The sequence below is a fragment of the Balearica regulorum genome, chromosome 5 (assembly GCF_011004875.1).
Source record: "Balearica regulorum gibbericeps isolate bBalReg1 chromosome 5, bBalReg1.pri, whole genome shotgun sequence".
Lineage (NCBI taxonomy): Eukaryota > Metazoa > Chordata > Aves > Gruiformes > Gruidae > Balearica > Balearica regulorum.
This window is the reverse complement of record NC_046188.1, coordinates 16,630,044-16,656,331: the sequence shown is the minus strand read 5'-3', so window position 1 is coordinate 16,656,331 and position 26,288 is coordinate 16,630,044. Positions and strand designations below refer to the sequence as shown.

At 45.1% G+C, this 26,288-nt stretch overlaps 1 protein-coding gene across 2 annotated transcripts in view; it reads right to left on the bottom strand.

The window, feature by feature from the left end:
- Positions 1-24,978, bottom strand: part of CLMN (calmin) — a 72,832-nt gene extending 47,854 nt beyond the window's left edge. The window contains exon 1 of one of the 2 annotated variants that reach the window (XM_075753637.1): positions 24,754-24,978. In XM_075753637.1, the coding sequence (XP_075609752.1) occupies positions 24,754-24,835 (82 nt within the window). In that variant the 5' untranslated portion in view covers positions 24,836-24,978. Of the gene's footprint in view, positions 1-2,270; positions 2,852-24,753 lie in introns of those variants that run through there. The other variant, XM_075753636.1, reaches the window with a different exon arrangement.
- Positions 24,979-26,288: the final 1,310 nt, after the last annotated feature.

Below are 26,288 nucleotides of genomic sequence, written 5' to 3'. Positions count from 1 at the left end.
CTCGTAAACAGTTAACAAGGTCATGCTTTCAGGAAAATCACAGCACTTGTAGGAAGAGATTTTATAACTTTCAGAGAAGCCACTAAAAAGAATAACTATCATGTGATACAAACTTGAAGTAAAAAATGGTAGCAAAAACACATCAACTGACTCCAGTGAGAACTGGGTGTTCAGATGAAGAGATTACCACTTTGGGTGTACATACACAAATTAGCAATTAGGGGTAATTGCTTTCAGCTGCATTTTGCTATAAAAAATAGTGACTTGTAATTAACACTAATTTAAGGACAGATGAAAGCCCATGTTGGTGCAGAGAGGAGACACACCTGACAGAAAACAGCTACCTCAAATGCAGCTCTGGTGGTGTCAGCTAGGACATGTCTGCCATGTTCCCAAACCAAAATTACAACAGCTTTAATCTCTCTGTCTTCTCAGGCACTTCCTACCCATTAATCTTTCTCTTTGCCCATGGTCAGAACCTCAACAAAGGTACAAGAGAGGAAGAAAATCATTGTGCTTCCTATTGCTCTGCACACACTGCCAGCTACCAGCCAGACACTACTCCTTGGTACCTACACACAGCCTCACGTAACGGCACAGGACCTACCAACGCTGACAGCAGTTACACAACTGAACTGGGAGCGGAAGCCTGCGAACCACACTGCCTTGTGATGCACGCTCTTCTGTGACGACATGAAAACGGATAAACATATGCAGACCCAAGATTAAAATGAGTTTGCTGGAAGATTGCCTGGCCACTTCACATAATCTGCCCTGACAACACTTCCTGCCTTGAAATAAGAACCGTCCAGCTCCGGGCAGCCCTGGCTGTGTGCCTCCGTGCACCCTTACGCAAGGCAAGCCCGTGCACAGGCTGCGTGATGAGCAGGGCAGCCATGTGGTCAGTTGTGTCTAGGTGAACCTCCAGTTGTGTTACAAGTAGGCAAATCAGTGAAGTGCCAGGGTGATGTTGAGCAAGAAGGTACTTGGTCATTACAGAAGTGTGGCTCTGTGGCTCTCCTGGGGTCAGTGAGCAGGTACACAGGATGAGGCCCCGTGCCTGGTCAGCACTTCAGCCAAAGGCAAGTCCACCTCACGAGTACCCTTCCCACAACTTACAACTCAGAATACAGAGCACTTTGAAGCGATATTGTCAAAAGTTTACCTGCTCCAATACTCCACCCTATAAAAGCATATACCTGTTACAGGCTTAAATGCATCAGTCTTGCAGACTTATGCTAAAGAAATGTGCTCCCAGCATTTGGTTAACCAAGCTGCAAAATGCTTATGCAGGGTGGTTTGTTGTGCACTTCTCTGGACCATGATCAGGCTGGATCAGACCTAAATGTCCATCTGACCCTGAATCTCATCTGCTGATAGCAAATGTTTGGCAGTACACAGGACAAAAGACAACAGGGACCAGTTCTCTGTTGAGCTTCAGATTGTCTAACACCAAGTAAATCAAAAAGTCCAAACCCCGAGTCAGTGATGCATCTGTGCTACATGGCCAATACATGCCCATTTCTCTTAACTATATTCCCTCCTGTTGACTACCATTGTATTCCTTCAGTTTTTTTTCCCCAGTCTAACCAGCATTTATATTTGGTCAAACAGGCAGCCTTCAGCAAGAGATAAAACACGTCCCTGGACCCCTAAGAGCATTTCTCAAGTTCTCCAGCCCCGCTTCACTGAGCAGGCACTGAGGTTCCCTGCTGGGGCTCGAGCTGGGACTCGGGTTAATGCCCAGGTTCCCACACCATTCCAGCACACCTCTGGGTTTACCACACGTCACCTTTACTGGGGCTGAGCAGATTTAGGTCTCTCCAGTATAACTGCTTGTGTATGGCTCATGTAGCTTCCTTAAAAAAAAAAGGTCTAATAATTATTACTCTGGAGCCCCAACCAGGCATCCACATTCTTCAGACTGTGGAGAAGCTCAGAGATCTCATTTGATCTCTACTTCCTCTAACGTTTGTTGACAGTCTCAAGTTCAGGAATCTTTCATTAATAAAAGGCTAGTCCCTTATAGTCACCCCAAAGGGTTCAAACAGACTCAAAACAGAATACAGTCATTTTTATCACCAAAGCTTCACAGCAAACAGAGGTTTCACTGTAAACAGGATTTGCAATACATTATGCAGACATTCTGATGCTTTTTGGAGCAGAGGAAGCCCCCACTTGTGACTGCGATTTTGTTTTGCCCTGGGTAAAACATTTAAACTTTTCACACTCCCTCTATTCTACTGATTTTGCCACGAACACCTCCTTACCTGTTACGAACCAATAACAAAGCTCTCTTTTTGGGCTTCCTTGCCCTCCCCCATAACATTTGGAAAAATGCTGAAAAGCTGTAACCGTCCTTGGACTCCGCGGCCCCAGGTCCCCGGGTCCCGGGAGCTGGAGAAGGCAGAGCGGAAGGTGTCCGCCGCCGCAGCTGAGCAGGGGTGCAGGAAAACAGGAATTTCCCTTTAGGGATCGGCTGCAGAGAATTACCTGGTTGCTTAGAAACATGAGATTAGCTACAGCTCAGTTTTCCCCTTCTATTGCACATGCACTTAAGGAGAGGCCATAAATCGGCTACTTGGGAGACTCAGGATGGACCATCTGCGGAGCGAGACACGAGGTCACCGCGCCAGCTCAAGCAACAGGCAGGGGGAAAATGAGTTTTCTGCTCCCCTTCCTCCTCCCAGGGCTGCCTGAGCTCCCTTCAGTTTGCAATGAAAAGTTTCTCCTTGCTGAGTTTCAGCCGCCAGAACGAGAGTCAATCATGCATGCTCCGCAGCCAAATCGCCTGTGCCAGGATTTCGGCTCTGATGACTATCAGTTGAGGGAATGCAGTTAGGGCAAAGGAAATAAGCATCCGACAAGAAAAAGCAGCTGATATTTAAAGCAGCTGATATTTCTAGTGAAAATTATATTAATTTCTGTGCTTCCTAGTAATATTTTCTACGTAAGGTGTCAAAGCGCTGGTGATCAGCAGCAATAAACACGCTTGCTGCCTGTTTGCATCTCCCATACCTCGAGGGGTTGGAGAGAAAGACTGATGAGAAACACAGAGACCCAACTACTGCTTTGCCTACCGACCCTCACGTAACATGCAAGGAGGAAAAAACGATCTAAACAAACAGATGTGGACTTAATCTCACACAGTTTACGGTCAAACCAGTTTAACATGAAAAAGCCCCATCACTAATGCAAACATGAGAGCGTAGCCTACAATGTGTGCTCAAGAGCTTTAATGAAGTTCCTGTAAGAAGAACGCTCTCCAAGCCTGAAGTAACAGGTCAAAGTACAGATTAACTGAGATCTGCCTATAAAGTAACAGAATTAGGGAAAAGATACTGGAAAGTGCCCCTAATTTAGATGATTTCTCATTCACTCACATTCACAGACATCAGCTCTGACACATGGAGTGGAAGGGATATGCTGTGTAACACATACCTAATAACCTTGTAGACAAGAGCCAGCGGTGTGGTTATCATTAGGCTGGATAGTTATTACAAGTTGAGGGTTAATTATTAGCAGAGCTTAAAATCAAAGAGAGTTTGATCCAGACTGCATAGCTACACACACACACAAAGCCGCTACCCCGAAGCACTTCCAGTCTCTTTCCAGACTCAACATAGATTAGACATGTACAAGGTGGCACACCATGCTAAGGTCCAAGTGACAACGAGACCATAGCGAGGTGGCTCTTGAAAAGAGTTAGCAGCTACGTGATGGGTGTTGTGAGGGCTTTTCACCAGGTTTTTTGCAATATCACTTCAATGGTTGTTTAAAAGCAGTTAACATCACCAGAACAAGGTTCCATTTTGAGTATTATTTAAGTTCTGCGCTCAAAACTTCTCTTCGTCTTGGGAAAGATTTTTTTTTTTTTTTGTTCAGAGAGGAAGGAGTAGAATTGCCTTCTGCTTCACACCTGCATGCTTTGCTATGAAAAGCAATGAGCTCTGCAAAGACAGGTTTGCAACCAACAGAGCTCTGATTTTGTTAAAAGTTACTTAATGATATGTGATGATTTCAAGCTGGTGGGATGGGGAAGAGGAGGACAAGGGAACAAAGTAAGAACATGGAAAAAAGACCAAAACTTGAAATCACCTAACAACGTTTTAGATTAACAGTTTTACCTGTGCATAAGCACTTGATATTCAATCTGCATTAGGAAAGAAAACAAGGAATATGGGTAAGCAGATAAGGCTGAATTCATGACATGCAGTGGCAGAGGGCAATCAACTCTCGCCAGTAACGTTACGGTCTTCACCCAGGGCAGTGCAAATGTGCAAACCTGGAGGTTTCCAAGGCAGACACGGCGAGCAAGTACCACATGCAATTAATAGATGGACCACACTCTTCTATAAATACCACAGGAAAAAAAAAAAAAAGGAAAGGAGTTTGCGCCGACAAAATGAAATAAAAATGACTAATCAAGCTGCCTAAACAAGGCGGTGTTTATGTAGGACAAGGGGGGGCTCAGCTGAGAACACTCTGCTCTTTTATTTGCTCTCGTACCGTGTGCGGTGCATAAACACGGGCTGACGTGACCGAGGGCTCCCTGCGAGCGAGCAGGGCAACTTTCCTTTGACAGAGAAGGATTAGTGTTTGCTGACTCTGTCAAAAGGAAATCGGGGCAACCTCTGCCTCCCCCCCACCGCTCCTGCCATCCCGGTAGCAGCAGGGCTTACACTGTAGTTCGCAATGTTTACATTGCTGGCCCCAAATCTTTTTCTGTGTCTGCAGAGTTACAGCGGAGGCAGAAATTGAGCCTAATTCTCTCACAGCAAATGGGAGTCCTTTCCTCTTCCCAGCATTTAGCATTTCACATTCTCACATACTGCAAACAACGATTGAAGACAGGGAAAAATCCCAGACTCCAGAGGAAGTCTGCACGATTAGCTGAAGGGATCCAACTTCCAGACAGCTGGGGCTTAAGAGAGAGAGAAATGCCACCCATTAAGCCAAAATTGTAAAGAGAGTCTTGGGGGTCTTATGAGACAGGACAGCTAGGTTCAGGAATCGCATCCGGCCACTACAAAGAGCCACAACTCAAGGTGTTTGTCATTAAGAGCCACAGCTATGAGAAATGCAGTTTTAATGAGGACTAAGTCAACACGAGGGACCTTCCAGGCATGTAATACCAGCAGTTACGGTGACTGCAGAAAGGAGTAGACTGTATTTTCATCAAGGAAACATTTGCCAAAATAGTTTCCCAGCAAGCAGTCCAAGCAACCTCCCTACTGTTCACACTGACGCTCTCCCAAACGTGGCTCGTTAGTAAATCGAATCCTGCTTTAGGAAATTAAAGCACATTCACACTTTGCTCTGCCAGCCGTCGCAAGAACAGAAAAGGTGAATTCAACGCTGTGGCTGCTCCTGGGATCCTGGAACGACGTCCACAGCCTGGCGAGGGCTTGGGAAACACTCAGACATCTCCCAGCCTTTGCTTGTGCCCCCTCCCTGGAGTACTCCTCAAGTGCGTTCCATGCATTAATAAACTTCGGTAGGATGAACTTCACATAGACCTCGCCCTACACAGTCAAATAAGCTAGGGAAAATGTATGTATGAATTGCAATATTTACATTTCAAGCAATGAAACTTCTTGTTTTGATACATTATACATGCTGGAATTAGTAACAAGACTGCAAACTGGATAGGCGCATTTTATGCATCACTTTTTACCGTGGAACACTGATGGGTGACTTTCTTCTGGGACCGGGCAGACCCCGGAAAACTCAGGTTATGGCAGCATAGCTAAACAATGTTCTCCTGCCTACCATTTTAGTTTAATCCCTGCATTTGCTACCTATCAAGGCCAAAAATTCACATTTTGCAACTGCAGTCAGGCTGGGTCCTGGCTGTGATTTTTGGTTACTTGTCATTCTCAGTCACTGCTGTAATCTTATTTATTTGTTGTCATGCTACTGAAGCAATGATATATTTTCAAGAGATTACTCCGTATAAATGAAAGAACGTGGGGGTTTTTTTCTCAGTGGTCACAAATTAGAGAACAAAAGCGATGTATGCAAGACAATAAATAATCTGGATTTATATACATTAACCTTGAATTTGTTTGTTTCATAGTTTGCAGTCTGGAAACATGACCACTTGCACTAGGCTAACTTCACTGATTTCTATTACTCAGATAAGCACACCACAAAAAAGGTCTGAGGTGAGGTAGTAGCTTTTATTAGGCCACCAAACAGGAGTTGGAAAAACAACAAAGCAACTTATCAGCCAGCCTAATAAAAGACATTACCTCTCCCTACAAACTCTGCCTTGCTTAAATCATGGCAGCAACTGCACTACCCAAGTATTTCTCATCCTAATAATTGGTTATTACATTTGCTTGACTTCCAGCCTCAGTTTATAATTGACTTTAGTAACTAAATGAGATTTTCAGTGCAGAAGGGCAAAGAAAGCACAGGAACACCAGTACTGGAAGCAAAGCTTGTATAATTTTGCCAGTGTGGACATCGGATCTGCAAGTTTCTCCACCCCCACATGCTGCAATCCCAGCATCTGCGGAGAATCCCCAGCAGAAACGATGGGCCTTGGGACCAAATTACCTCCCAGCTGACACTGCCCAGAATTACCATCACTACTGTGGGTGCGTCTGCATCCCAAATAACTGATCTGAGAGACGAGCTGGCTCCCTCGCAGGCATGCAGGATTCCTCGGGGACTCCTGAGAGGCGGCAGCAGCAAGCTCCTGAAGCGGTTGAAAGCCATTTTTCATTCCGCATTCGCTGTCACGACACTGAATTAGGAAAGCATTTTCTGTGGGGTTGGAGGAATAATTGTATCCCACGGATCAGCAGATGAACAGGTAATGTATAGCCACGGGGCAGTGTAGGGATACCCAGGGGAGTTTAGGGAAGGTAAGGTTTCCCTGGAGCATCCCGAAGACTAATAACCTGCTTCCAGGAAAGAAGCACACTGAGGTATATAACTCTCCCCTGTCAGCTGCACAGTAAACATATACCCCCCCCCCCCCCCCAGACATCTGGCCCTTTCTAAGCATCCTTGTTATTAAGAAGAGCTCAAGCATCCCCAGCGAGCTTCTTGTTGAGACAGAAATGCAGGGAAATACTCGGGAATTTCTTTCCACGCCTATTTTTGTTTAGAGTAGCCACACAACTCCTCCTCACTGCCTCAAGGTGACAACAAAAGCAAAAGCCAGAATTACACACAAATTAGCCCCACCGCTCCGGCAGGACAGGGCTCTGCATTCAGCCTTTCCAGCTAAACCGCTCCTCTGCCCGCCTCTCCCGGCACAGCCTCCAGCGCCAGCGGCTGTGCCTGAGCCCAGGTCCGCGCTTATTGATCCTGGTACAAAGCGCAGGCTTGGCCCGCCAGTCCGAACCCAGAGGTCAGGGTCCTCTCCTCTGCCACCCTCACCGCTTGCTCAGCATCCGCCTCCGCTGCCAAGGGCTCTGGTCGGCTTTGAACGGGCAGCAGCAGATCTGAACCACCAACAGCTGGGAGTTTGTCTCAAGGAAAACACTAGCAGAGGTAATCCGCCTCTGGGAAAAAAAGCATCCTTAGTTCAGTTTAACCATAAACAGCTAAAGTAGAGCCGCTGTCATTCTGCAGAGGAACCATCACACTGGCATCCAGAGCAGTTTAGTTAATTGACTTTCAGGAAAGTTAATTTGGATTAACTTTAGAGTGTACCCATGTAGACACACTATGTTATTCCTTAGCTACATCATATCAAAGTGGCAGTGCCCAGGTTCATTGCTCCACGGTACTGTAAGTAAATGCTAAATCTGTGTTTTAATAGTTTCAGGCAGGCAGCAGCTGTTGCTGCTGAATGCCCAGCAGATTGCTATTGCTCTCAGGGCTCTCATCAGGGAAGGTACTGAATAGCCTTAAGATATTATTGTCTGGCAACAAACATTTTATTTCATAAACACCACCTGAAAAAAAAAAAAAAAAAGAAGTTATATGTTGCAAAGAGATGGCGAAAAGGCTTTCCTGTTCCCCTGCTCTGGGCACCAGGCTGTCGAATTTTTATGTGAGGGGAAAATAAGTCGTTACACGTTCTTCTGAAAGAGTGTGTTAGAGGAATGGAAGGCAGGGTACAGAATTAAATGCATAATTCATGGCTTGTAAGTGCCTTGAGGCAGGACCTTTTGGACTTGCTAATTGCTTTGCTGAGAAGTAGGCCAGAAGCCATAATAATGCCTCCTACACCTAGGCAAATACGTGCATAAAGCTGTTGTAACATCCACCTAGGGGCTTCCACATCACCCCTGTTGCACAGATGTGCCACTAGCCCACCTGACAACATGCCAACCAAGACAAGTACATGGGATATCAGGCCGATCTGAGTATCTGGATCTAATTCTGGTATGTATTTCTGTATATTCGGGTTTTTGGACTGCAGGCAGATACATTTATACAAACTGCCTGCAGCCATACCGTAGCCCTTGGAGGGCCCTCACTGCGTGCTCAGAGCCTCAGCACGTGAGGCTGGCAGAGACGAGCAGCTCCTCCACTGCAGCAGCCTGATTTAGCCCCACTGAGCTCAACGGCAAAAAATGCAGTGGGTGCAAGATCACATCCCACTTGCAGGCAAAGATATTAATATGACAAGTAGGGAGGATGAAGGCAAGCGTAACAGCTTATAGTTACAGAGGTTTGCACATGTGCATAATTTGGTGGATCTAAGTCATGAACAAAGCATCAAAATATCTTTTAGCTTCCTATGCCGTAACCACCGCCTCCTTCATGTCCCCAGTGAAAACCCTTGGATTGTCTCATCCCAGCAGGCAAAATCATAGGCTTTTATCTACCTACATGTTCAAGTCTCTCCTACTCACATTCTCTCGTTTCAGAAAACGCTAATCCAGGCAGTTTTCCGATAACACCCTGCCGACCGCCGCCAGCCACTGCTGCTTCTACTTTGTTAGACCCCACCAGAAGTTAGCCTCAAGAAGCTACGAAAGCCTTTGCTATTGCTGTTTCCAATTTGTTACAGAATCTAGTTGCAGTCATTCACTGTGTCTTAAGAAAGATGGACTTGCCTCTAAAGCGCAGGGATCAGTCGCCTTCCTGCTCCGCCAGCTCTTCCCTCTCCAGCCCCTTCGGATCAGTCTTTCGCTGTCCTGTTGTAACCATCTTCCCCTGCAGCATCCTCAGAGAAGTCTAACCCCTCGACTGATACCCTGCATCCCTTTCACAACACATCAGAAAGAATCTCTTTCTAAGCCCTTTCCTTCCCCTTTGGTATTATTTACTGCTGTATCAACACTGCCTTAAAAACTCACTAATAAAATGCAGATCAAGATCTTCCATAAAGCAGCTTATCTCCACGAGGTTGCAGAAGTAAAATTACTGGAAGTGCAAGGAAATAGAATCTGTCCCTTAATTGTACTGTGCTGTTTTACCATGCTGATGAATTTACTGAAGCAGATTAACTTTTTACTGCTAAAATACTTACTTAAAGATGTTCTGTCTCTTTCTCAGGGTCAAGAATATGAAAAAGCAGAGGACTCAAGAAAGATGAAGAAAAACTAAGATGGTTAAAGATACTTGAGTTTGATGGGTTTCATCTGGAAACCATCAGTACTGGCTTGTGAAACTCAGTAGTATGAATGAAGCTACCAAGTAGATGATAGTAGAATAAAGTTTCAGAGCATGTAAAACATCTTTTTTATGGTATTTCAAATCACATGACAGTGAAGAAATAGACTGCTTTGCAACACCTTCTACATAAGAATCTTAACTACTAATCTGTAAATGTAAATGGCCTCACAATGAAGGCAGAAGAATTTAAAGAGCAGTTCAAATGTCAATGGAGAAGTACAATGACCCCCAGACTTAGACCAGACTCAAAATGCCAATTCCTAGCTCTGAAGGTAAATAACCTCTAAGGTACTTTATAGTGTAGGCGCAACACAACTCAAACCAAGCCGCAATCCATTCCATGGGCAACTCTCACCTATACCATTTTAAATCTACCTATACCATCTTAACTGTAGCAAAGTTCCTGTCCTTTACACACTCTCCGATTCAGGCTTTGACATCTACAAGTGACATACAAGGAATTCACAGTTTCCCCAAGACCAGGGCTTTCCAGCCCAAATAAGCAAATTAAAGCCAAAGCATGGGAAAAGGAAAATGAGAAGAAAAAAAAAAAAACCCAGAAAAATGTGACTTAATCTTGTGAGTTCAACCTTTAATAAATTTTGACAGCTCCCACATTGGAAGTAAGGTAAATAACCATTAGCAGTAAGTACTGTTCGATGTAGTTTTATTTTGTTCTGCGACCTACCCATTTGGTCCAAGAGAGAGAAGTCATTAAAAGCAGAGTGCGTCCATTGCAATCACAACACAAAGGGCAGTCTTTCACTTCATACAAAGAATACTAGCACAGATGGTGAATCAACATTTTGCAGGAAAATCCATGTGCTTCCACATTAATGAGACACGGGTTAGAAGACCACAGTATTATACACTGTCGTCATTATATCAGAAGTGATTTGTTGTCCAAGCTTAGGTATCCAGATGGTACCAAAAATACTCCAAACTTTCTGTAAGCACAAAGCTTTCACTATAATTAAAAAATGGTTTCAGAAAATATACTGGTTTCTCTGAGTATTCCTAGTTCACTTTTAAGTGCTGAACATGCCCTGTATTTTCCTTGCGGTACTTTAATAAGGAGGAGGTATATGCACTAGAAAACCGCAAAAGGCAGAGCTGGGGAGCGACAGCACAGGGGAGGGGAGCTGTGCAGAACCATCACCCTCCTGAAGTGCAGAGAAGGAGGAACTGGGAAGCCAAGAGCTACGTGGTGCTTCCCCGGTACATACAGCAGAAAGGTCTTCAGAAGAGACCTGGTCTCTGGAAGGCATGGGCACAGACCTGCCTGCAGGATGGCACCGAAGCAAAACTGGGGAACTACGTGAGCTGTGTTCATGGGGACAAAAATAGCTCCAGCTAGGAGCAGTGGCTGCTTCTGATTCAGATCAGGTTTAACCCCCTCCCCTCATGATGGGGTTTATTCATATCGATGCCAAAGCAATTGGACTTTATAACTCAGTCTCATTATTAACACACTTTCATTTCTGATAGAAGCCAAAAAAAATCTTCATAAAAAGCCTGCAGTGAAATAATTGCTTTCTTTTCATTTCACCCGAGCAGACTCCCACAGGTTTGACTGTATTTTTTCTCTTCAAAGTAAATTGTACAGCCTCTCTTAAAAGGCTCACCTTTTAAATAGCAGCCTAGAAAATACCAGGTTAAATCTGATATGTTTTTTCCCTATGTTTCAAAGCCAGGAAAGGGTTCTTCTGGAAGATGACACCTTTTCCACTCAAGTAGACTGAAAATCTGCTGCAGAAAAAAATAAGGGGGGAAAAAAAGGAAAGAAAAAGAAAGGAATAAACTGCTGGGAGAGTATGTGGGTGGCAGGATTCAATCTTTAAGCTGACAGGTGTATGTCAGCACTTCTCCACAAACATACCTATAAAGGATCTAATTGTTTTCCTTTTTGCATTGCTATAGGTTTGTACTGTTTGTTAATGATACCCCTTATTTTTAGGTTAGCTTTCTGCCAGTCTCTTGGCGTGATATCCAAAAAGCTAACAGGTTAACAAAGCAAGAAAAGCTGATGCCTTTCTACATCAATGCATTTGCCTTTCTAAGTGGCTCAAACAAATTCATTTTGAAATTAAAAATCGTATCGTCAACCATGCAACAGACAACGTGGCCCAAAGAGAGGGAGCAGGCAGAGGCGGCAGCTGCTCAGCTGATGGATATAAATAGTAAAATCCTAGTCAACAGGATATTATTGTTCTTTGGGGTTCCCAAAGAAGCCTTAAGCAATGGATCAGCTCCTACGCACATGCTGATCACAAGTCAGCACCCGTGTGCGGTGGGGAGGCCCTGCCCAGGGAAGATTCGAGGCTATTTCAGGAGTTCCCAGGTCTCAGCACTTCCCATGCTCCAGTGGGAGGAAAGACTGAGAAAGTGGGGGGAAAGGGCTGAGCAAAACACCTGTCATTATTCATTCCTTTACGTATTAATAACTCATCTCTACAAATCATGAGACCAAATAGCAATGCTTTCCTCTGCTCATGCCATGAAGCCAAGCCTAGATCGGGATCACCAGACAAACACCAAAGAGCTTGAGAAACCGGGAAAAGAAAACAAAGAAGAAAAGGAGTCTTCCAGGAGCAGGTCAGAACGGCTTATTTATCAAGCTGTAACTCCACAAGGCACCAGCTGCAACTGGCTTCAAGTCAACGCAGCTTACGCTTGATGGTATCACAGAGTTTCCATTATAAACCCCATTTCAAGGTGAGGCAATAAATTGCCTCATCCCTGTATGACCTTTGCAGAAAGGAAAAACAGAATCTGATTGCTCTCTTATTTCTAATTTTGTTTCTGTTAACTCTGACTTCCTTCTCTTGCAGAACATATCCTTATAATCACCCAGGGCACACAGACATCTTTAGGTAGATACCTCTCTACATTCATGCATGATTAATGTGTCTCATCCAGGCCTTAAGCAAGCTCTCCTTCGGTCTTCCCCTCTACCCCACTGAGCTCTTTCAGTCCCATGCACAAGGGAGATGGGGTTTCAGGACAGTGGATGTAGCACTGCTCTCTGTTAAAATAACATTCAGATGATTCTGAGAACTGAACTGAAGAGTATGATTTGACAGCAAGTTCAGCCCAGGATAAAATTTAATCTGATTCATTTATGCATGCAAACGGAAAGCTTTTATTAGCATACATTCCTCAAAGAAAACAAATCATAGTTCCTGGAGATGTTCACCATGAACTACCCTCTTCCAGCTTCTAGTAGCAAGTTTTCTTCCTTCCCCAGCTCCACTTTATCTCCTTTCTAGCAACACATACTTAAACCAAAGCAAACAAAACTCCTGGAACAAACTCCGTGAACTGAAAGCATAGTAAGAAGAGGCAGAGGGAGCACAGCTGATTTGGATCTTGACTGAGATAATTTCAAAGCACTTGGAGAAAAAAAGGTTTTACCTGAAGATGATAAGATAGTAACTCATAAAGCTGATCAACATAAGACTTCAAAAAATACATCTTCACAAGTAGGGAGAAGCAGAAGAAAGCAGGTTGACTCCATTCCACAAACATTTTGTTCTTCTAGCATTAAAAAAACCCCTAAGCCAAGCCAAAAAGAAATCTGATCACAGTCAGTTAGCCTTCACACCAACTGGTGTGCGCTGGAGAGAACACCAACAAGCACAAGCAAACCCAGAAGAAAACCACCTGCCGCCAAACATGGAACACCACATGCTAGGACAAAAGATGGGCTGGTAGCTTCATGTGAGTTAGTAAGTTGTAAAAATTTACAATAGACAAGGCACCATATATGTATTACAGTTCATGTGAATTGTCAGACGACATGGTTAGCTTTTGCTGTCAGATGGTGAAAGGAGAGAAAAAAGAAGGCGTGAAGATAGGAATTTGGTCAGGTAGTTAAAATGGTCACCTTTGAAAGAGAAGACCACGATTCAAGGCCTGCTCCACCAAAGCTTTCCATGTTCACACACAGAAAGGTGTGTCATTAGGCTGTCTGGATAACTTTGAAATAAGCCCTCTGGCTTTCATGTGCCTTTGATCCCCAACCCTAACGTAGAGGTGTCATCTAGAGGAATACATCAAAACTATGAGACACTCAAATACTAAAGAAATACAAATAATTCCCTGCTAGAATTTATTAAGAAAACATTTCAATTTGAGTCAAGACAAATGCAAAGCAGTGGGAAAGCAAGCCTACGGGCATCGATATTATCTGAGTACCAGAACGCAAGCTTGGACCCTCTCTGTAAAACCACAATTACTAAATGCTACTTGCACATTCGGAGCAGCCCCATCCATCTGTAAGGGGCAGTGTGCAAGAACACACACGTGTATCAGGACCGGCAAGCCACAATGAAGTGGGCAGCCTATGCCAACCTTTTTGTCAGGTGGACATCAGGTTAATACATTAAGCTGTGTTCTCCATGCAGCTCCTGAAAGGCAGCCTGTGTTTAGGCTCCAAAACTGGTCATTAGTGTGATGAATTAAATGAGCAGAAACTTTGGCTTATAGATCCTGAACTGCAGCAGCTCTGCAGTCAGTCACTCTTCCTAAGTTTTGGTTCATTAGTGGAAATGTGACTACACGAGGTCAAGTGAACATTCAGTTCATAATTAAGCGCCTGAATGACAAAGCTGTCTACTGGCCTGAATGACACAACATAGAGGTCTCCTCTGAGCTTGCTGTAGGTTCCCAGACCACCTCTGCAACTGGCTTTCGTCATCAGTCTCAGAACAAAAGTGAAACACTCAATATGCGTGAAAAAAATTTGCTCTAGAGCCGGCTGTGGGATAGACAATGAAAAAATGCTTAGAGACACCCCCACCAAATTAAAGGAAGTCAAGGATTTAAAAGGTACCCAAGCTGAAACAAAAACTGAATGTAACTGGCTGTATTAATTAGTTACAAACCAGTCTTGAGAGACAGATGGGTATCAGCTTTCCAGACCTCTGCAGCTACATCTGGATCTCCCAGCACCTGAGGACGGACCCTCTTGGTGACGCCCGGGACTGCACAGGAAGCACGCGCTGCCCTTCTGCAGACACCGGGTACCATCACCAGGGTCACAGCCGCTTCCTGACTTCAGAGTAGTCACACTGGTGTGACCTCCAAGTTCTTAAATTAAAATAAACTCACAATGAGTGATCCTGTCAACTGCAGCGTTACAGACGGAGGATTTTATAGCGTCCCTTAGCTATATTAGCAACCAAAACATGGCACTTCCTCTTGATACACACAGTTTTTGAAGACAATTATATCTCCTATCTTCTTTGATCCTTCTGATGAACACAATGTTTTTAAGTTTTGAAAGGCCAACATTGAATACATCAAAAAGGCCGTCTACCTTCAAAAGAAGAAATGCAGCTTAGCCAGCAAAATTTCATACTCTGTCTTCTTTCAGCCAAGGTCAATAATTGTATTAACTTCTGGAAGAAGGCTGAGCACAAGTTCTTTTTAGCTAACATTTGGTCCCTTAAAACCTTTTCTTTATAATGGGCAGAAATGGGAAAACTCACGCAAGAGTCCCTGTAACTTCAAATCACTCCTTGCCGTGTATCCAGAGCAATTTATCTTTATTTATTTATTTAAATGCAAATATTTATCTTTTAAAAAAACCACACACACAAAAAAAACCACCAAAACCTGACAGTAACAGGACCTAAATGCTGTTCAATGGGATTAATCATCAGGGCCAGGAAGTCCCCTACCCATCATGGAACCTGAGAACAAGGACAGGGACCAAACATTTCCCAGCTGCTCTGAACAATAACCACTGGAATCGCTCAGGATTTGTAACAGAAATAGGTCTACCAAGTACCTTGTCAAAAAGGGAGAATCATAGAATCACAGAACTGTAGGGGCTGGAAGGGACCTCGGGAGACTACCTAGTCCAAGCCCCCTGCTAAAGCAGGATCACCAAGAGCAGGTTGCACAGAATCACATCCAGGCGGGTTTTCTCCAGAGAAGGAGACTCCACAACCTCTCTGGGCAGCCTGTCCAGTGCTCGGTCACCCTCACAGTGAAGAAGTTTTTCCTCATATTGAGATGGAACCTCCTGTGTTCCAGTTTGTGCCCATTGCCCCTTGTCCTGTCACTGGGCACCACTGAAAAGAGTCTGGCCCCATCGTCTTGACAGCCACCCTTTAGATATTTATAAGCGCTGAAGAGCTCTCCTCTCAGTCTCTTCTTCTCCAGGCTAAACAGACCCAGGTCTCTCAGCCTTTCCTCATCAGAGAGATGCCCCAGTCCCCTAATCACCTTTGTACCCCTCTATCAATAGGAACTTAGTCTCTGAAAGCTCATCTTCTTATTTGGGGACGATTTTCATGATTCACTGATTTTAGGCGCCACATGAAGGTGCTGGCCGCAGTCCCTCCAGCGCTATCGTTAGGTTTCCGAGGACTACGCAGCTGGGATCTGGCGCTCTGCTCTTCCGTGGCTCGTCCCCACTTGCCCACTTCTGTTTCCCTTGTTACTCTCCCTGGGCAAACCGTCCAGACGGATTTATCTTTCTTCCCTTTATATATATCCCAGACAATAAATCCGAAGCAGACATTTTATACTATGTTATTTACAAATGCTATATCTTTATTAAGTTATAACTGCAGTTCATGTTTATCATGAACATCAGTCAGAGCCAGAAAGCTTTAACCACGTGTCCAGACGCAGTCATATGAAGGATCAGATTTATCAAAGTTACCTTCATTGGCATTGCTGTCATTTGTCTCGCTGCCAGGTCTCTCTTCCCCTTCCCATTTTTCACTGAGCCAAGAGAAGCATAATCAGCCCTTGGTTGTGAACTGCATTGACTCCATACGCAAAACATCTATTGATATACATTAGGGGGTTCTTTGCAAAGACTAAAACAAAATGGCAAAGTACTTCTATCTGGCCATTAGTGCACAGCAGAAAGACAGCCCGTGCACGTAAACAGTCCCTGTGCTTTGGCAGCAACTCAGAGCTTCAGCTGGAGTCCCGTGGACAGTTCAGGCTGTGATATGGCTCTCACAACATACGAGTAACACATGGCCGCCTGATCATTGAGGAGCTTATTGTACTCTTATTTGGGTTTCTTGAAGTAAACATAGGAAGAAAATCAGGCTGGAAGAATAAAAATGTAACTTATCATAAGCACTTGAGAGTTACAAGGCAAAAGCAAGATTAGTCCACATCAGAGACCTTTCACAGGTTTCAGAAGGGTGAACAAGTGAATTATGCTGAGGGACAGATCCAAAACAGTAAGACCTGCCATGTTACCATTGACGGTGATGGTAAGCTGGGTGAGGAGGGAAAAATGCATGTAGGCAGTTTATTTGAAGTTCATTTTCTCCCCTGTGAATACCTTCTTCCTGGTGCAACATAAAAAAATACTTTAAGGGCTCTTTGTTAACCTGGACATTGCAACCACTGAACAGCAGCCACTTGGGAGAGCTTTAGTCCCTCTGAGGGACAACCCCAGGTGCAAGACCTAAATGTGAGCTTCCATGCAAGTCTGGCGAAACCACAGAGCAACCGACCTTGAGGGACCCAGTATCAGAACAGGAGCACCGTGGCATTCACAATGGTGGTTGTTAATTAGACACTCGAGACTCATTTCACAACCAGGTAACTACAACAGTCTGCAACCCAAACATGAAACAGAAAACTGAGAAGTCCAGTTGCCCCAAAACCCACCAGTACAGGCCAGCAGAATATGTGTTCAGACAAGATTTTCCCTTCTACTTAAAATCCCTGTGCACATGAAGGTACTGGTGCCGCCATCTGATCTAACTGGGCCATTTCATGGGTAGAGCATCCCTGACTTTAGTGGGGCTCTGCATGGACTCAGACGATGGAGCATCACCGGAGCGAGCGAGGCAGCACCGCGGTCTGTGGGATATGCGTTGCAGGGCTGGGTCTGGCTGGTGTGGAAATCTCAACACTCCACTGAACAGATGCGTTTCCTGGTAATGGACACTGCACAAGAGCAGGGGCTTCTTCGTCCAGCTTGGGACACTACAAAAGGCACTCATCCCCAGTCTTAATTAGGACAGGATGAAGATCCACAGGGATACGTGCATTAAAGGCAACAAGGACTGGAATATAAATGTTTCTATTTAAAATTAATCGTGTGGCATATATTTTGTGAACGTTTATTTTGTAAACAACTAGAATTATACTACCAAAAGAGAAAAACATAAAAATCTCCATAATGAAGCAAATCAACAACACTGGTCTAGAAAGATCTCATTTCTAACTACAAACAGTAAAAGATACTAACATAAAAAGTATAAAAAAACAGGATAACTCATTGTTCATAGATTCACTGGCTCTGAATTACACTGATGTATATCAGAAGTAACTTTTAAGATACTACAGCATAAAATATGTTTTTATATGTGCCTGAATTAGTGGAAAATAACCAACAGAATCCCTGAAAGTATTACACTATTTCAACAAATACCTCTTGAATCACGCCATCGAATTAAGTAATGGGCATAGACATGAGTGTTATCTTTCAAGTGGTTTTGATAACATCTTTTCAGATTCAGTGGGAGTTCTGGTTTTAGAAGGAAATCCTCTCTGCTTGGAGCTTCCATGTCCACAGGCACTCACTCTGTAGACATCCAGGCTGTTGCTATCACAAGCCTCCTTAACAGATGCCGATTTAAACTCATGTTTGTGGCTAGAAAGCCTCAAACTACAGCTAAAACCCGGCTCAGCTGTTTGCACAGGAATATGCAGCAATTATAACGAAGTAAAATCCATCCTGCAATCCTCCACCTACAGTCCCTGTATTTAACTGATTGGTGAGAGGTAAAAATAGAGTATCAGGTAGAGACACATGTAGAAAGAGACACTAAAAGGTGCTGTGATGCCCTTCACCACCCCAGCACTGACACAGATGTTAGTGCTTATCTGGTAATTCTTCTCCTGAATACATAATTTTGAGAATCTTTTTGACTCCCACATGACAAGACAGATAACATTTGGCTCTTCCCCTTTAGACATATGCCCTTAACAATCATTCTGCAGTAACAGTAAGTTTAAACAGCACAGGACATAAACAAATAATGTTTAAATGGACACTGACAAGCCAAAATGCCCAAGGTTGCTTCTTCTAGTCCAACAGAAAGCTGCCTTTAAAACGGAAAAAGGAAACAAAGTCATTCCTTTGTAATATTTTCAAAGTAAATGCTACAAATACTTCAGGATGCAAGTGACATAACCTTGAAATTGTCTTTAGGAAAAAGAACATTGTTTGAATTTCTGTCCAAAGCTGAGTGGACATATCAAAAAACAAGTAAGAGTATCTATGAGCAGTACATTGTATTTTTAAATCGGCATTAGTTTTAACACAGTGTTTTGAAGACTGTCATTTTTAAACTAATGCCATTCAACTTCAGGCAAGCGATATGGTCCGAGATGTCACCGGGTCTCCTAACGCCGAGGCAGGTCAGTGCCTGAACAGCTCGCCAAGCAAAGCAAGAGAAGGTGATGTTGGTGAGCGACAGCCGATCAGCCCCATGCCTCGAGTCAGGTCCGTGCTCGGATGTCATACACAAACACTCTCTTACACCGAAGTCTTAATACACGGGTGTAAGAGTTCATTCGACCGCGGAGCTACTGGGCACGATTAGAATTTGGTGCAATTTCATCCATGCAATGGGACAGAGAGCCTAGACTTCTAATTTGTTAGAGAAATTAGGCAGTGACCTTGTTAAAACTGCATGCCGAAACATGCAATCTGTACTTTGCCTTACCTCTCACTGCTCCTTTATTTCACTGCCAGGGCTTCCTACATGTGGAGCAGGTAAGTCTTCCTTCCACTGCTGACAAATACTGTCAGGTATGAGAGTGCCCTTACGGAGACCATCTCCACCAGAAGACTTACGTTTCCAGCATTATCTTTGGTTTCTTATACCTGGATCTGAATCTTTATTTTGAGGGTTCACATTTATAACTCTCAGGCCTATTGAACTTCATTTTTGTATAGAATAGGATCACTTTGTGGTTCTACAGGGCTTCATCTAAGGTGCTACAGGCAATGTAATCTTTCCAAATGTCACCTTAATCTCCAGTGAGCTCCACTGAAATAAACATGTCCACATGTCTACAGGCAGAACGAAATCCTGATGAATATGGGGACAAGTTATGGAAGAGTTTAAGTAATGAACAGTTACAGCACCTTACTTTTGTCCGAATGAATGGATACATTAAAAAAAGCCTCGCTTCCATTTGTAAAATTTCCATGTGTTTGAAAGGCATGTCAAACTATAGCAAACAGGCTGAATGCTGCTGTATCTTGTAATTAAAAAAGAAAAAAGATTACTCTCTGTAGTTCAATGCAACAGTCATAAGGACTGTGCTTCATACATAAATGAATAAACAAAAATCCAGAGAGAAAAATTTTCAAGAGTTCCTGACTGACTATAAGCAACTGCTTTTGGACGTCCATCAGAGATGCATAAGCCCCCCAAAGGAAAGATATGTAAGTCTCTGTCTCACTAACAGAGTTCACTGTTACTAGTTAAGGACTTGTATTACCTCTTAAAACATAGACTTTGGGACCTGTTATCTGGGAGGAAGCTGAGGTTCATATCAGGAACAACTATGGTTACCACTGTCTAAAGCTTATAGAAGTCTAGATCTCGAGCAGAAGACAAGCAAAATCAGAGAGCACTGGGAGTTTATGACTGATTCACCCAAAGGCAGAAACCAGGGCAAGGATCTAGAGGAGCCAGTGGGGCTGGTATTGCTTAGTTCATTTCAGCCTGTCACCACTGGTTTTTGCATTATTTCTGACAACACTACAGCATATTCCTGTGTAGCCCTCCAAATATGTTTGAAGGCCATGCAACCCTCAACAGAGCAAGCCTGAGACTCAGGAAAGTATTCAAATCTACTGAAATCAAGGAATAAACATCTATGGATTTCTGTGGGTTCTGGATCAAACCCTGAGTGAGCAGAAAAATGACAAGTAGCAGGACTTTCGGCTCCCCATCTAGTCCTCTAATAGAAGAATGGTAGGCTTCTACCATCCCAACCCATTTATTCTATCACATATGAAATGAACATTCAAACCATAATTATTTTAAAATGGTGATAACATCACTTGTTTGCCAGAGATGGACAAAACATCTGACTGCACAAGTATTCATCTCCACATATTTCATTCCAAGGAATGTAAGGAAAGATACGTACTACTAAATATACATTCACAGTATTGCAAAGCACAGGACCAAAATATCATCTAGAAGAGAATAATTCCTGCTGAGAATGTTGCCTCTTTCTACTGAGTGCAATTCAGCACATAAGGGAGTATATTTTTGATGATCCTAAATCAAGCTTCCAGTAGGGGAGATTTTAAAATATTCTTGTGTTGTAACAAAATGTTCCTGCTGGTGTTATAATGAAAGAAAGAAAGAGAAAAAATCCCCATCTCCTGGCAGGAAATTAATTATTGAGTATTCCTCTGCTTGATGATGTGCTCCTACATTCTGCACAGGCTTTCCATTTTTCTCTTTCACTATGTGGAGAAATTCACTATGGAGAATATACAAACAGAACAAAGAGCACAAGAATATCAGTTTATTGAATGCATTTAGAAACCAAACAGTCCTGGAGTAAGGAACTCGGTTTGTGCATCACCATACCTCACACTTATTCCCTCTTTACATTCCCCTCTGCTCTTCTCCATCAGATTGTCACTTTTGCTTCTGTTCCTTGAAATTACCTCTGTTGAGATCAGAAGCAGCGCGCCTGGCTTTTAGCATCACTTACCTGTAACAGCTTTGAAGTATCACTTCATTCATTGAAAAAATAAAATGGAAAAATCTCAGATCTTGATGGAAATGGAAAATAAAAGCCCATCATCATATGCCCATGTCTAAGTATCTGGCTGTAATTCCATTTTTAAAATTGTCCTTTTTCCCCTCACTATGTCCAGTCAGTTTAGCAAATTTCAGCCCTGGCTGTCAGTTTTAGTGTCCCTGTGAAAAAGCTGAAAACCACACACATGCCATAATTTCACCCATCAGTTCTATGACAGAATATACAGTTCCTGAGGCTACTTCTGCACCCAGAACATGCACCTAGAACAACTCCTGAATTCAGTGGGATCATACCACTGCAAAAGCACTCCCATCAAAGCCAACACTTCCCAGGAACCGGCATCCTTCCTGGATGTGGAACTACCAAACCAGAGAGGGAAGATCTAACAGACTGAAACAGCATATGCCATCTTCAAATAGTATTTTACATCAGCAGTGCTCTATAGCTTAGCTAAGACATAACAAGGAACTTTTCAAAATAAATGAATAATTTTATCTTTTAAAAAAGGAGGCAGAAAGGGTATGGAAAACTGCTACACAAGATGCCTGCAGAAACTTTAATACCAGCTAGGCTGTTCAGGTGCTAGTGGTACCATTTCTCATGGTCATCACCACTTGGGCTCATCTCCTTGGGCTCTTCCATCAGCTGCTGGGCAGGACGGCTCAGACACAGCATGACAGCAATGCTTCTATCTGTCTTCCAGACCTGAAAGACCTCATATTTGGCTGGCTCCATGCATCAACAGAAGAAGGTGCTCAGTCTCCATCTCTGCACACAGACATGCCAGTGTTTTCCTGTGTTGTTTGTATCCGCAAGTATTTAGCTGCTGCCTCTCCTCCTCTCCTTACAACGTACTCCCTGTGCATGGCAGACACCACTCACGTCTAAATACATATCATGGGGTCCCCAGACACTGGGAAGCACCCTCAGATACGTAAAATTTCCCGCTGAAAGGAGGCATTCTAGAATAAGGTAAACCATCAAGTTCACAGCACCCACCCTAAACACAGCTGGTCTTGCAAGCAGCGCTGCAGGAGCAGGAGATGCAGCAGCAGATGGGGACCCTCACCACCCCAGGTCCTTCGTGTGGCCCTGAGCAGCAGGGTACCGCTGGAAACTCGCCATCATCCTCAGTTATTTTTTCATCCTAGACTCATGACTTTGTAGCGCATCAAAACTGTTATTGATTCTGCAACTGATAATGATACCAGCAGTGATTCAGATCGCATTGTTTTGAGAGGAGAGAATGAATTTTGAATTATAAAGCAGGAGCAAGTTTAATTTCTACATACGAACACAGAGCATATGCTGCCATTTTATAAGAAACTACCCTGAAGAGAAGCACCATGCTTTGCCACCGAGCTCCTGAGTGACAGAAATCACACTTTCCTGAGTATCAGACTCACCATCTGTAAAATGTTTTTCATCTTTAGAAGATAATGTGAGAACTATGTGTTACAAACCATATATACCGTAAGTGATAGGTATTATCACTTGCTTTGGAGCAGCACCTCAGAACAAATGCCTTTTCTCCCCTATAAGAGACCACATGGGGCATAAAACTTGCAAAAACCCTAGTAGTGCAGAAAGTGACAACTAATATATCTCTCAAAATTCCTCATGTATGGTAAGAAGGGAAGAGGAGGGTTTTTTTCATGAACATAATGTTATTCAAAGGAATTTGCCCGGTAGGATGACATTCTCCTACAGGACTATAGGAATTTTAGAGAAGGCTGTGTGCATCTGTATAAATGCATTTTAAGTTCCAGAAAGGGAAATGAGTTTTAACTCCTTCTTACACAAATGACTGAGAGGCAAAGCCAAAAACATGGGTTTTTTCAAAGAACAGATTTCTTTACTATTCCTCCTCAAAAAATGCCCATAAATTAAGGATTAAATTTAAATGCTACAGTTTTGAGCAACGAGAGATTAGTGGCAGACCATCCAAACTAACACACAGAATCAAAAGAGACAGAGGCAGGAGTCAGAAATGTAGAATCACACTGTAATGAGAGACTGTCAAAACCCAAGGGGACTTCAACCTGGAACTGACAGCCCTGGCTGTGCTCAAAATCTGAATTTCAGAGGTTGTGATGATGCAGGTCAAAATGTCGTGGAGCGGCCCCATCAGCAGTTAACTGCATTAATACAAAATCAGAGCTGCAAGAATGGCTAATTTGGGTCTCTTTTCTGATAAATTATACATCCTCTATAATCAAGCCAAAGCAAAACTAATTCCCAGCAACTGCACTGCCTCTGCCAGTAGACAGTGCTTTAATATCATTACGCATAAACAGGAAGAGATAATGACCCATAATTCAAGTCTATTATTTTTATGGAACACAAAGATACATTGCAGGATAATGCGAGCTGTTGATTAAGATTGGTATGTTACATTAAACGAATGGCTCTCCCATAAACCACTGCTGCTTTTCTTCTTTCTTGCTGTCCTTGCCAATCACGAAGAGTTAGCTGGTGAGGGGCAAACATAACTTTGGAGGAACTACCACATCGATACCGAACTACATTCAAACGTAGATATTTGCATCCTTGCCGCCAGCGCAGCCTGTGGCAGAACAGGACAGCATCTCGTAGATGATTTATCCAAAGGTCTTCCCATGTTTATTCAGCAGTAGCTTATGAGAAGGTACATTAATTTGAGTACTCAGCCATCGGCTTCCCTTCAAATTGCGCTGATACGGACCTAGAGCCGTATCCTGACCGCGGCCGAGCACCTCCACATCTCCAGGTCGAAGCTGCAGGGCGGGCTCTGCCCCCCAGCTTGCGGGGCGCCTCTGCTAGGCTCCGCGGGGAGCCAGAGGCAAGGCTCCCGTCACCCGCGGGGGCTGGTGAGCCCCGGCACCGCTCGCTCCGCACCGCCCAGCCGGCGAGGTCCCCCGGAGGGCGAGCGAGGTGAGCCGGGGCTCGCAGCCCCCTCCCCGACGGCCGTCAGGCGGAGGCTGTGGGCGGCGGTGTGCCCCCGGGGCGGGTCCGGGGCTGTGCCGCCCCCGCCGCATCCTCCGCGCCCGCGGAGCCCCCGCGCCCCGTCCCTCCCGCGGAGCCCGGCGCCGCTCGCCCCGGCGCCGGGGCTCTCCGCGGGCAGGGCGGGCCCGGTGCGGCGCTCAGGGGAAACTTTGGTCCCGCCGTCCTCCTCCTCGGCTGCTCCGGCCCCGCATCCGCGCCGCCCCCCGCTTCGGGGAGCCGGGGGAGCCCGCACCGGGCGGACCGGGGGGGCGGGCTGGGGAGCCCGCGGCAGCCCCGCACCAGGGCACGGGGAGAGGCGGAGGAGGAAGGACCGGCGCAGGGAGAAGGAGAGGAAGGGGAGCGGGGCGGCGCGGGGGCGGAGGGAGGGGTTTCTCGGGGGTGTTGGTTTACCTTGGAGGTTCTGCACTCGGATGTCGCTGATGTGCCCGATGAGCTCCTCGCGCTGGAACCAGTCCCACTCCTGCCCGGCCATGGGGACGCGGGGCCGCCCGCTCCGGGTCGGGGCGGGGGCGGGGGGGCAGGAGACGGCGGCACCGCCACCGCCGCCTTCACCGGCACCGACGGCGGGCGCCGAGCGGGCGGGGGGGCGGCCCGTCTCCGCGCCGCGCTGCGCCCCGCCCCGCGGCCCTCCCCTCCCGCCCTCCCGCCCGCCTCCCTCCGCCCGGCCGGGGGCGGTGGAGCGCTGGCGCGCAGCGGGGCGGAGCGGGGCGCGGGTCCGGCCGTGCTTCCCGCCGCGACAGCTCGCCGTTTGCAGCCCCCTTCCTTCCCTCACCAGCGACGGCGGTGCTTCCCCCCCCTCCCGGCATCGCCTCCCCGGAGAGCGGCGTGGGCGGCAGCGCACCCCCCGCACCGGCCGCCCCCTCGGGCGCAGGCGGGTCCGGCCACGGCGCTGCGGAGCCCCCCGCGATCCCCGGGCCGGCGGCGCTGTGCCCATGGCCGGAGCGCCTGCCCCGCCGCCCCTCTGCCCATCCCGCTCGGGAGCGGCCTGTTGGCACCATAAATAAATAGGGTTTTCTTGCTGAGGCAGCAGGGGGGCTGCAAACAATACCGAGCTCTTGCCCGCTTTCTCTTTGCTGTGCCTGGGGACGGGAGAAGTGTCCTTTCCCGGAATAAATGTCACTCATCCAGGGCAGAAATGGAAGAAGTAGGAACGGCAGGGGGGGTTTTCCTCATGGAGATGAAATAAGCACCACTATAAATTAAAAGCACTAATAGGCCATTTGCATACTTATTTGCTAGTCTATTTAGGCTGTCACATTTCCTTTGTGGTGAATTTTCACATCGAATCTCTTCATTTAAACTGTTTTTCATCAAAATTGTGCAGTAATTATTATCAAGGCTCTTCGGTATCACTAAGATCTATGCTCTACAAACTCGAACAGCAGGAGCATTTCCTTTGCATGCAAGGCATTTCATTACAATATACCACTATTTGTACTTTCGTGCCTGTTTTCTTTTCAAACCATGAAGACTGTATAATGTAAACAGAAAAGTTTGACACAATCCAGTCAGACTAGTATAGCATCATTAGTTAGACTAGCAAAACACACAAGCCGAAATCTACAAAGTTAAAGATAAACAAACTGGGATCTAGAGATTGTGGCTCTTTCAAGTTGGAAGTGTTTATGGGATCCCAAGTAAACGCTTAGTCCACACAACCAGTTGTTTCACCCGGCTCAGGAATGCGGCACTCACAGCCCACTCCGGTGATTTCTCTATTACGACTCAAAATCAGATGGAGATGGTGAGAAGGCAAAGTCATCCATAAAGCATCTAATAGGTGCACTATTCATCACTGCTATAACATGCACCAGTTGACTGTCCCACAATCCAGTCTCCAAGAGTCAGGGGCAATCTTCAGCTTTATCACTGTTTACATGTCAAGGGTTAAAAGTTTTGCACAAATGGAAAGACAGATGAATGCC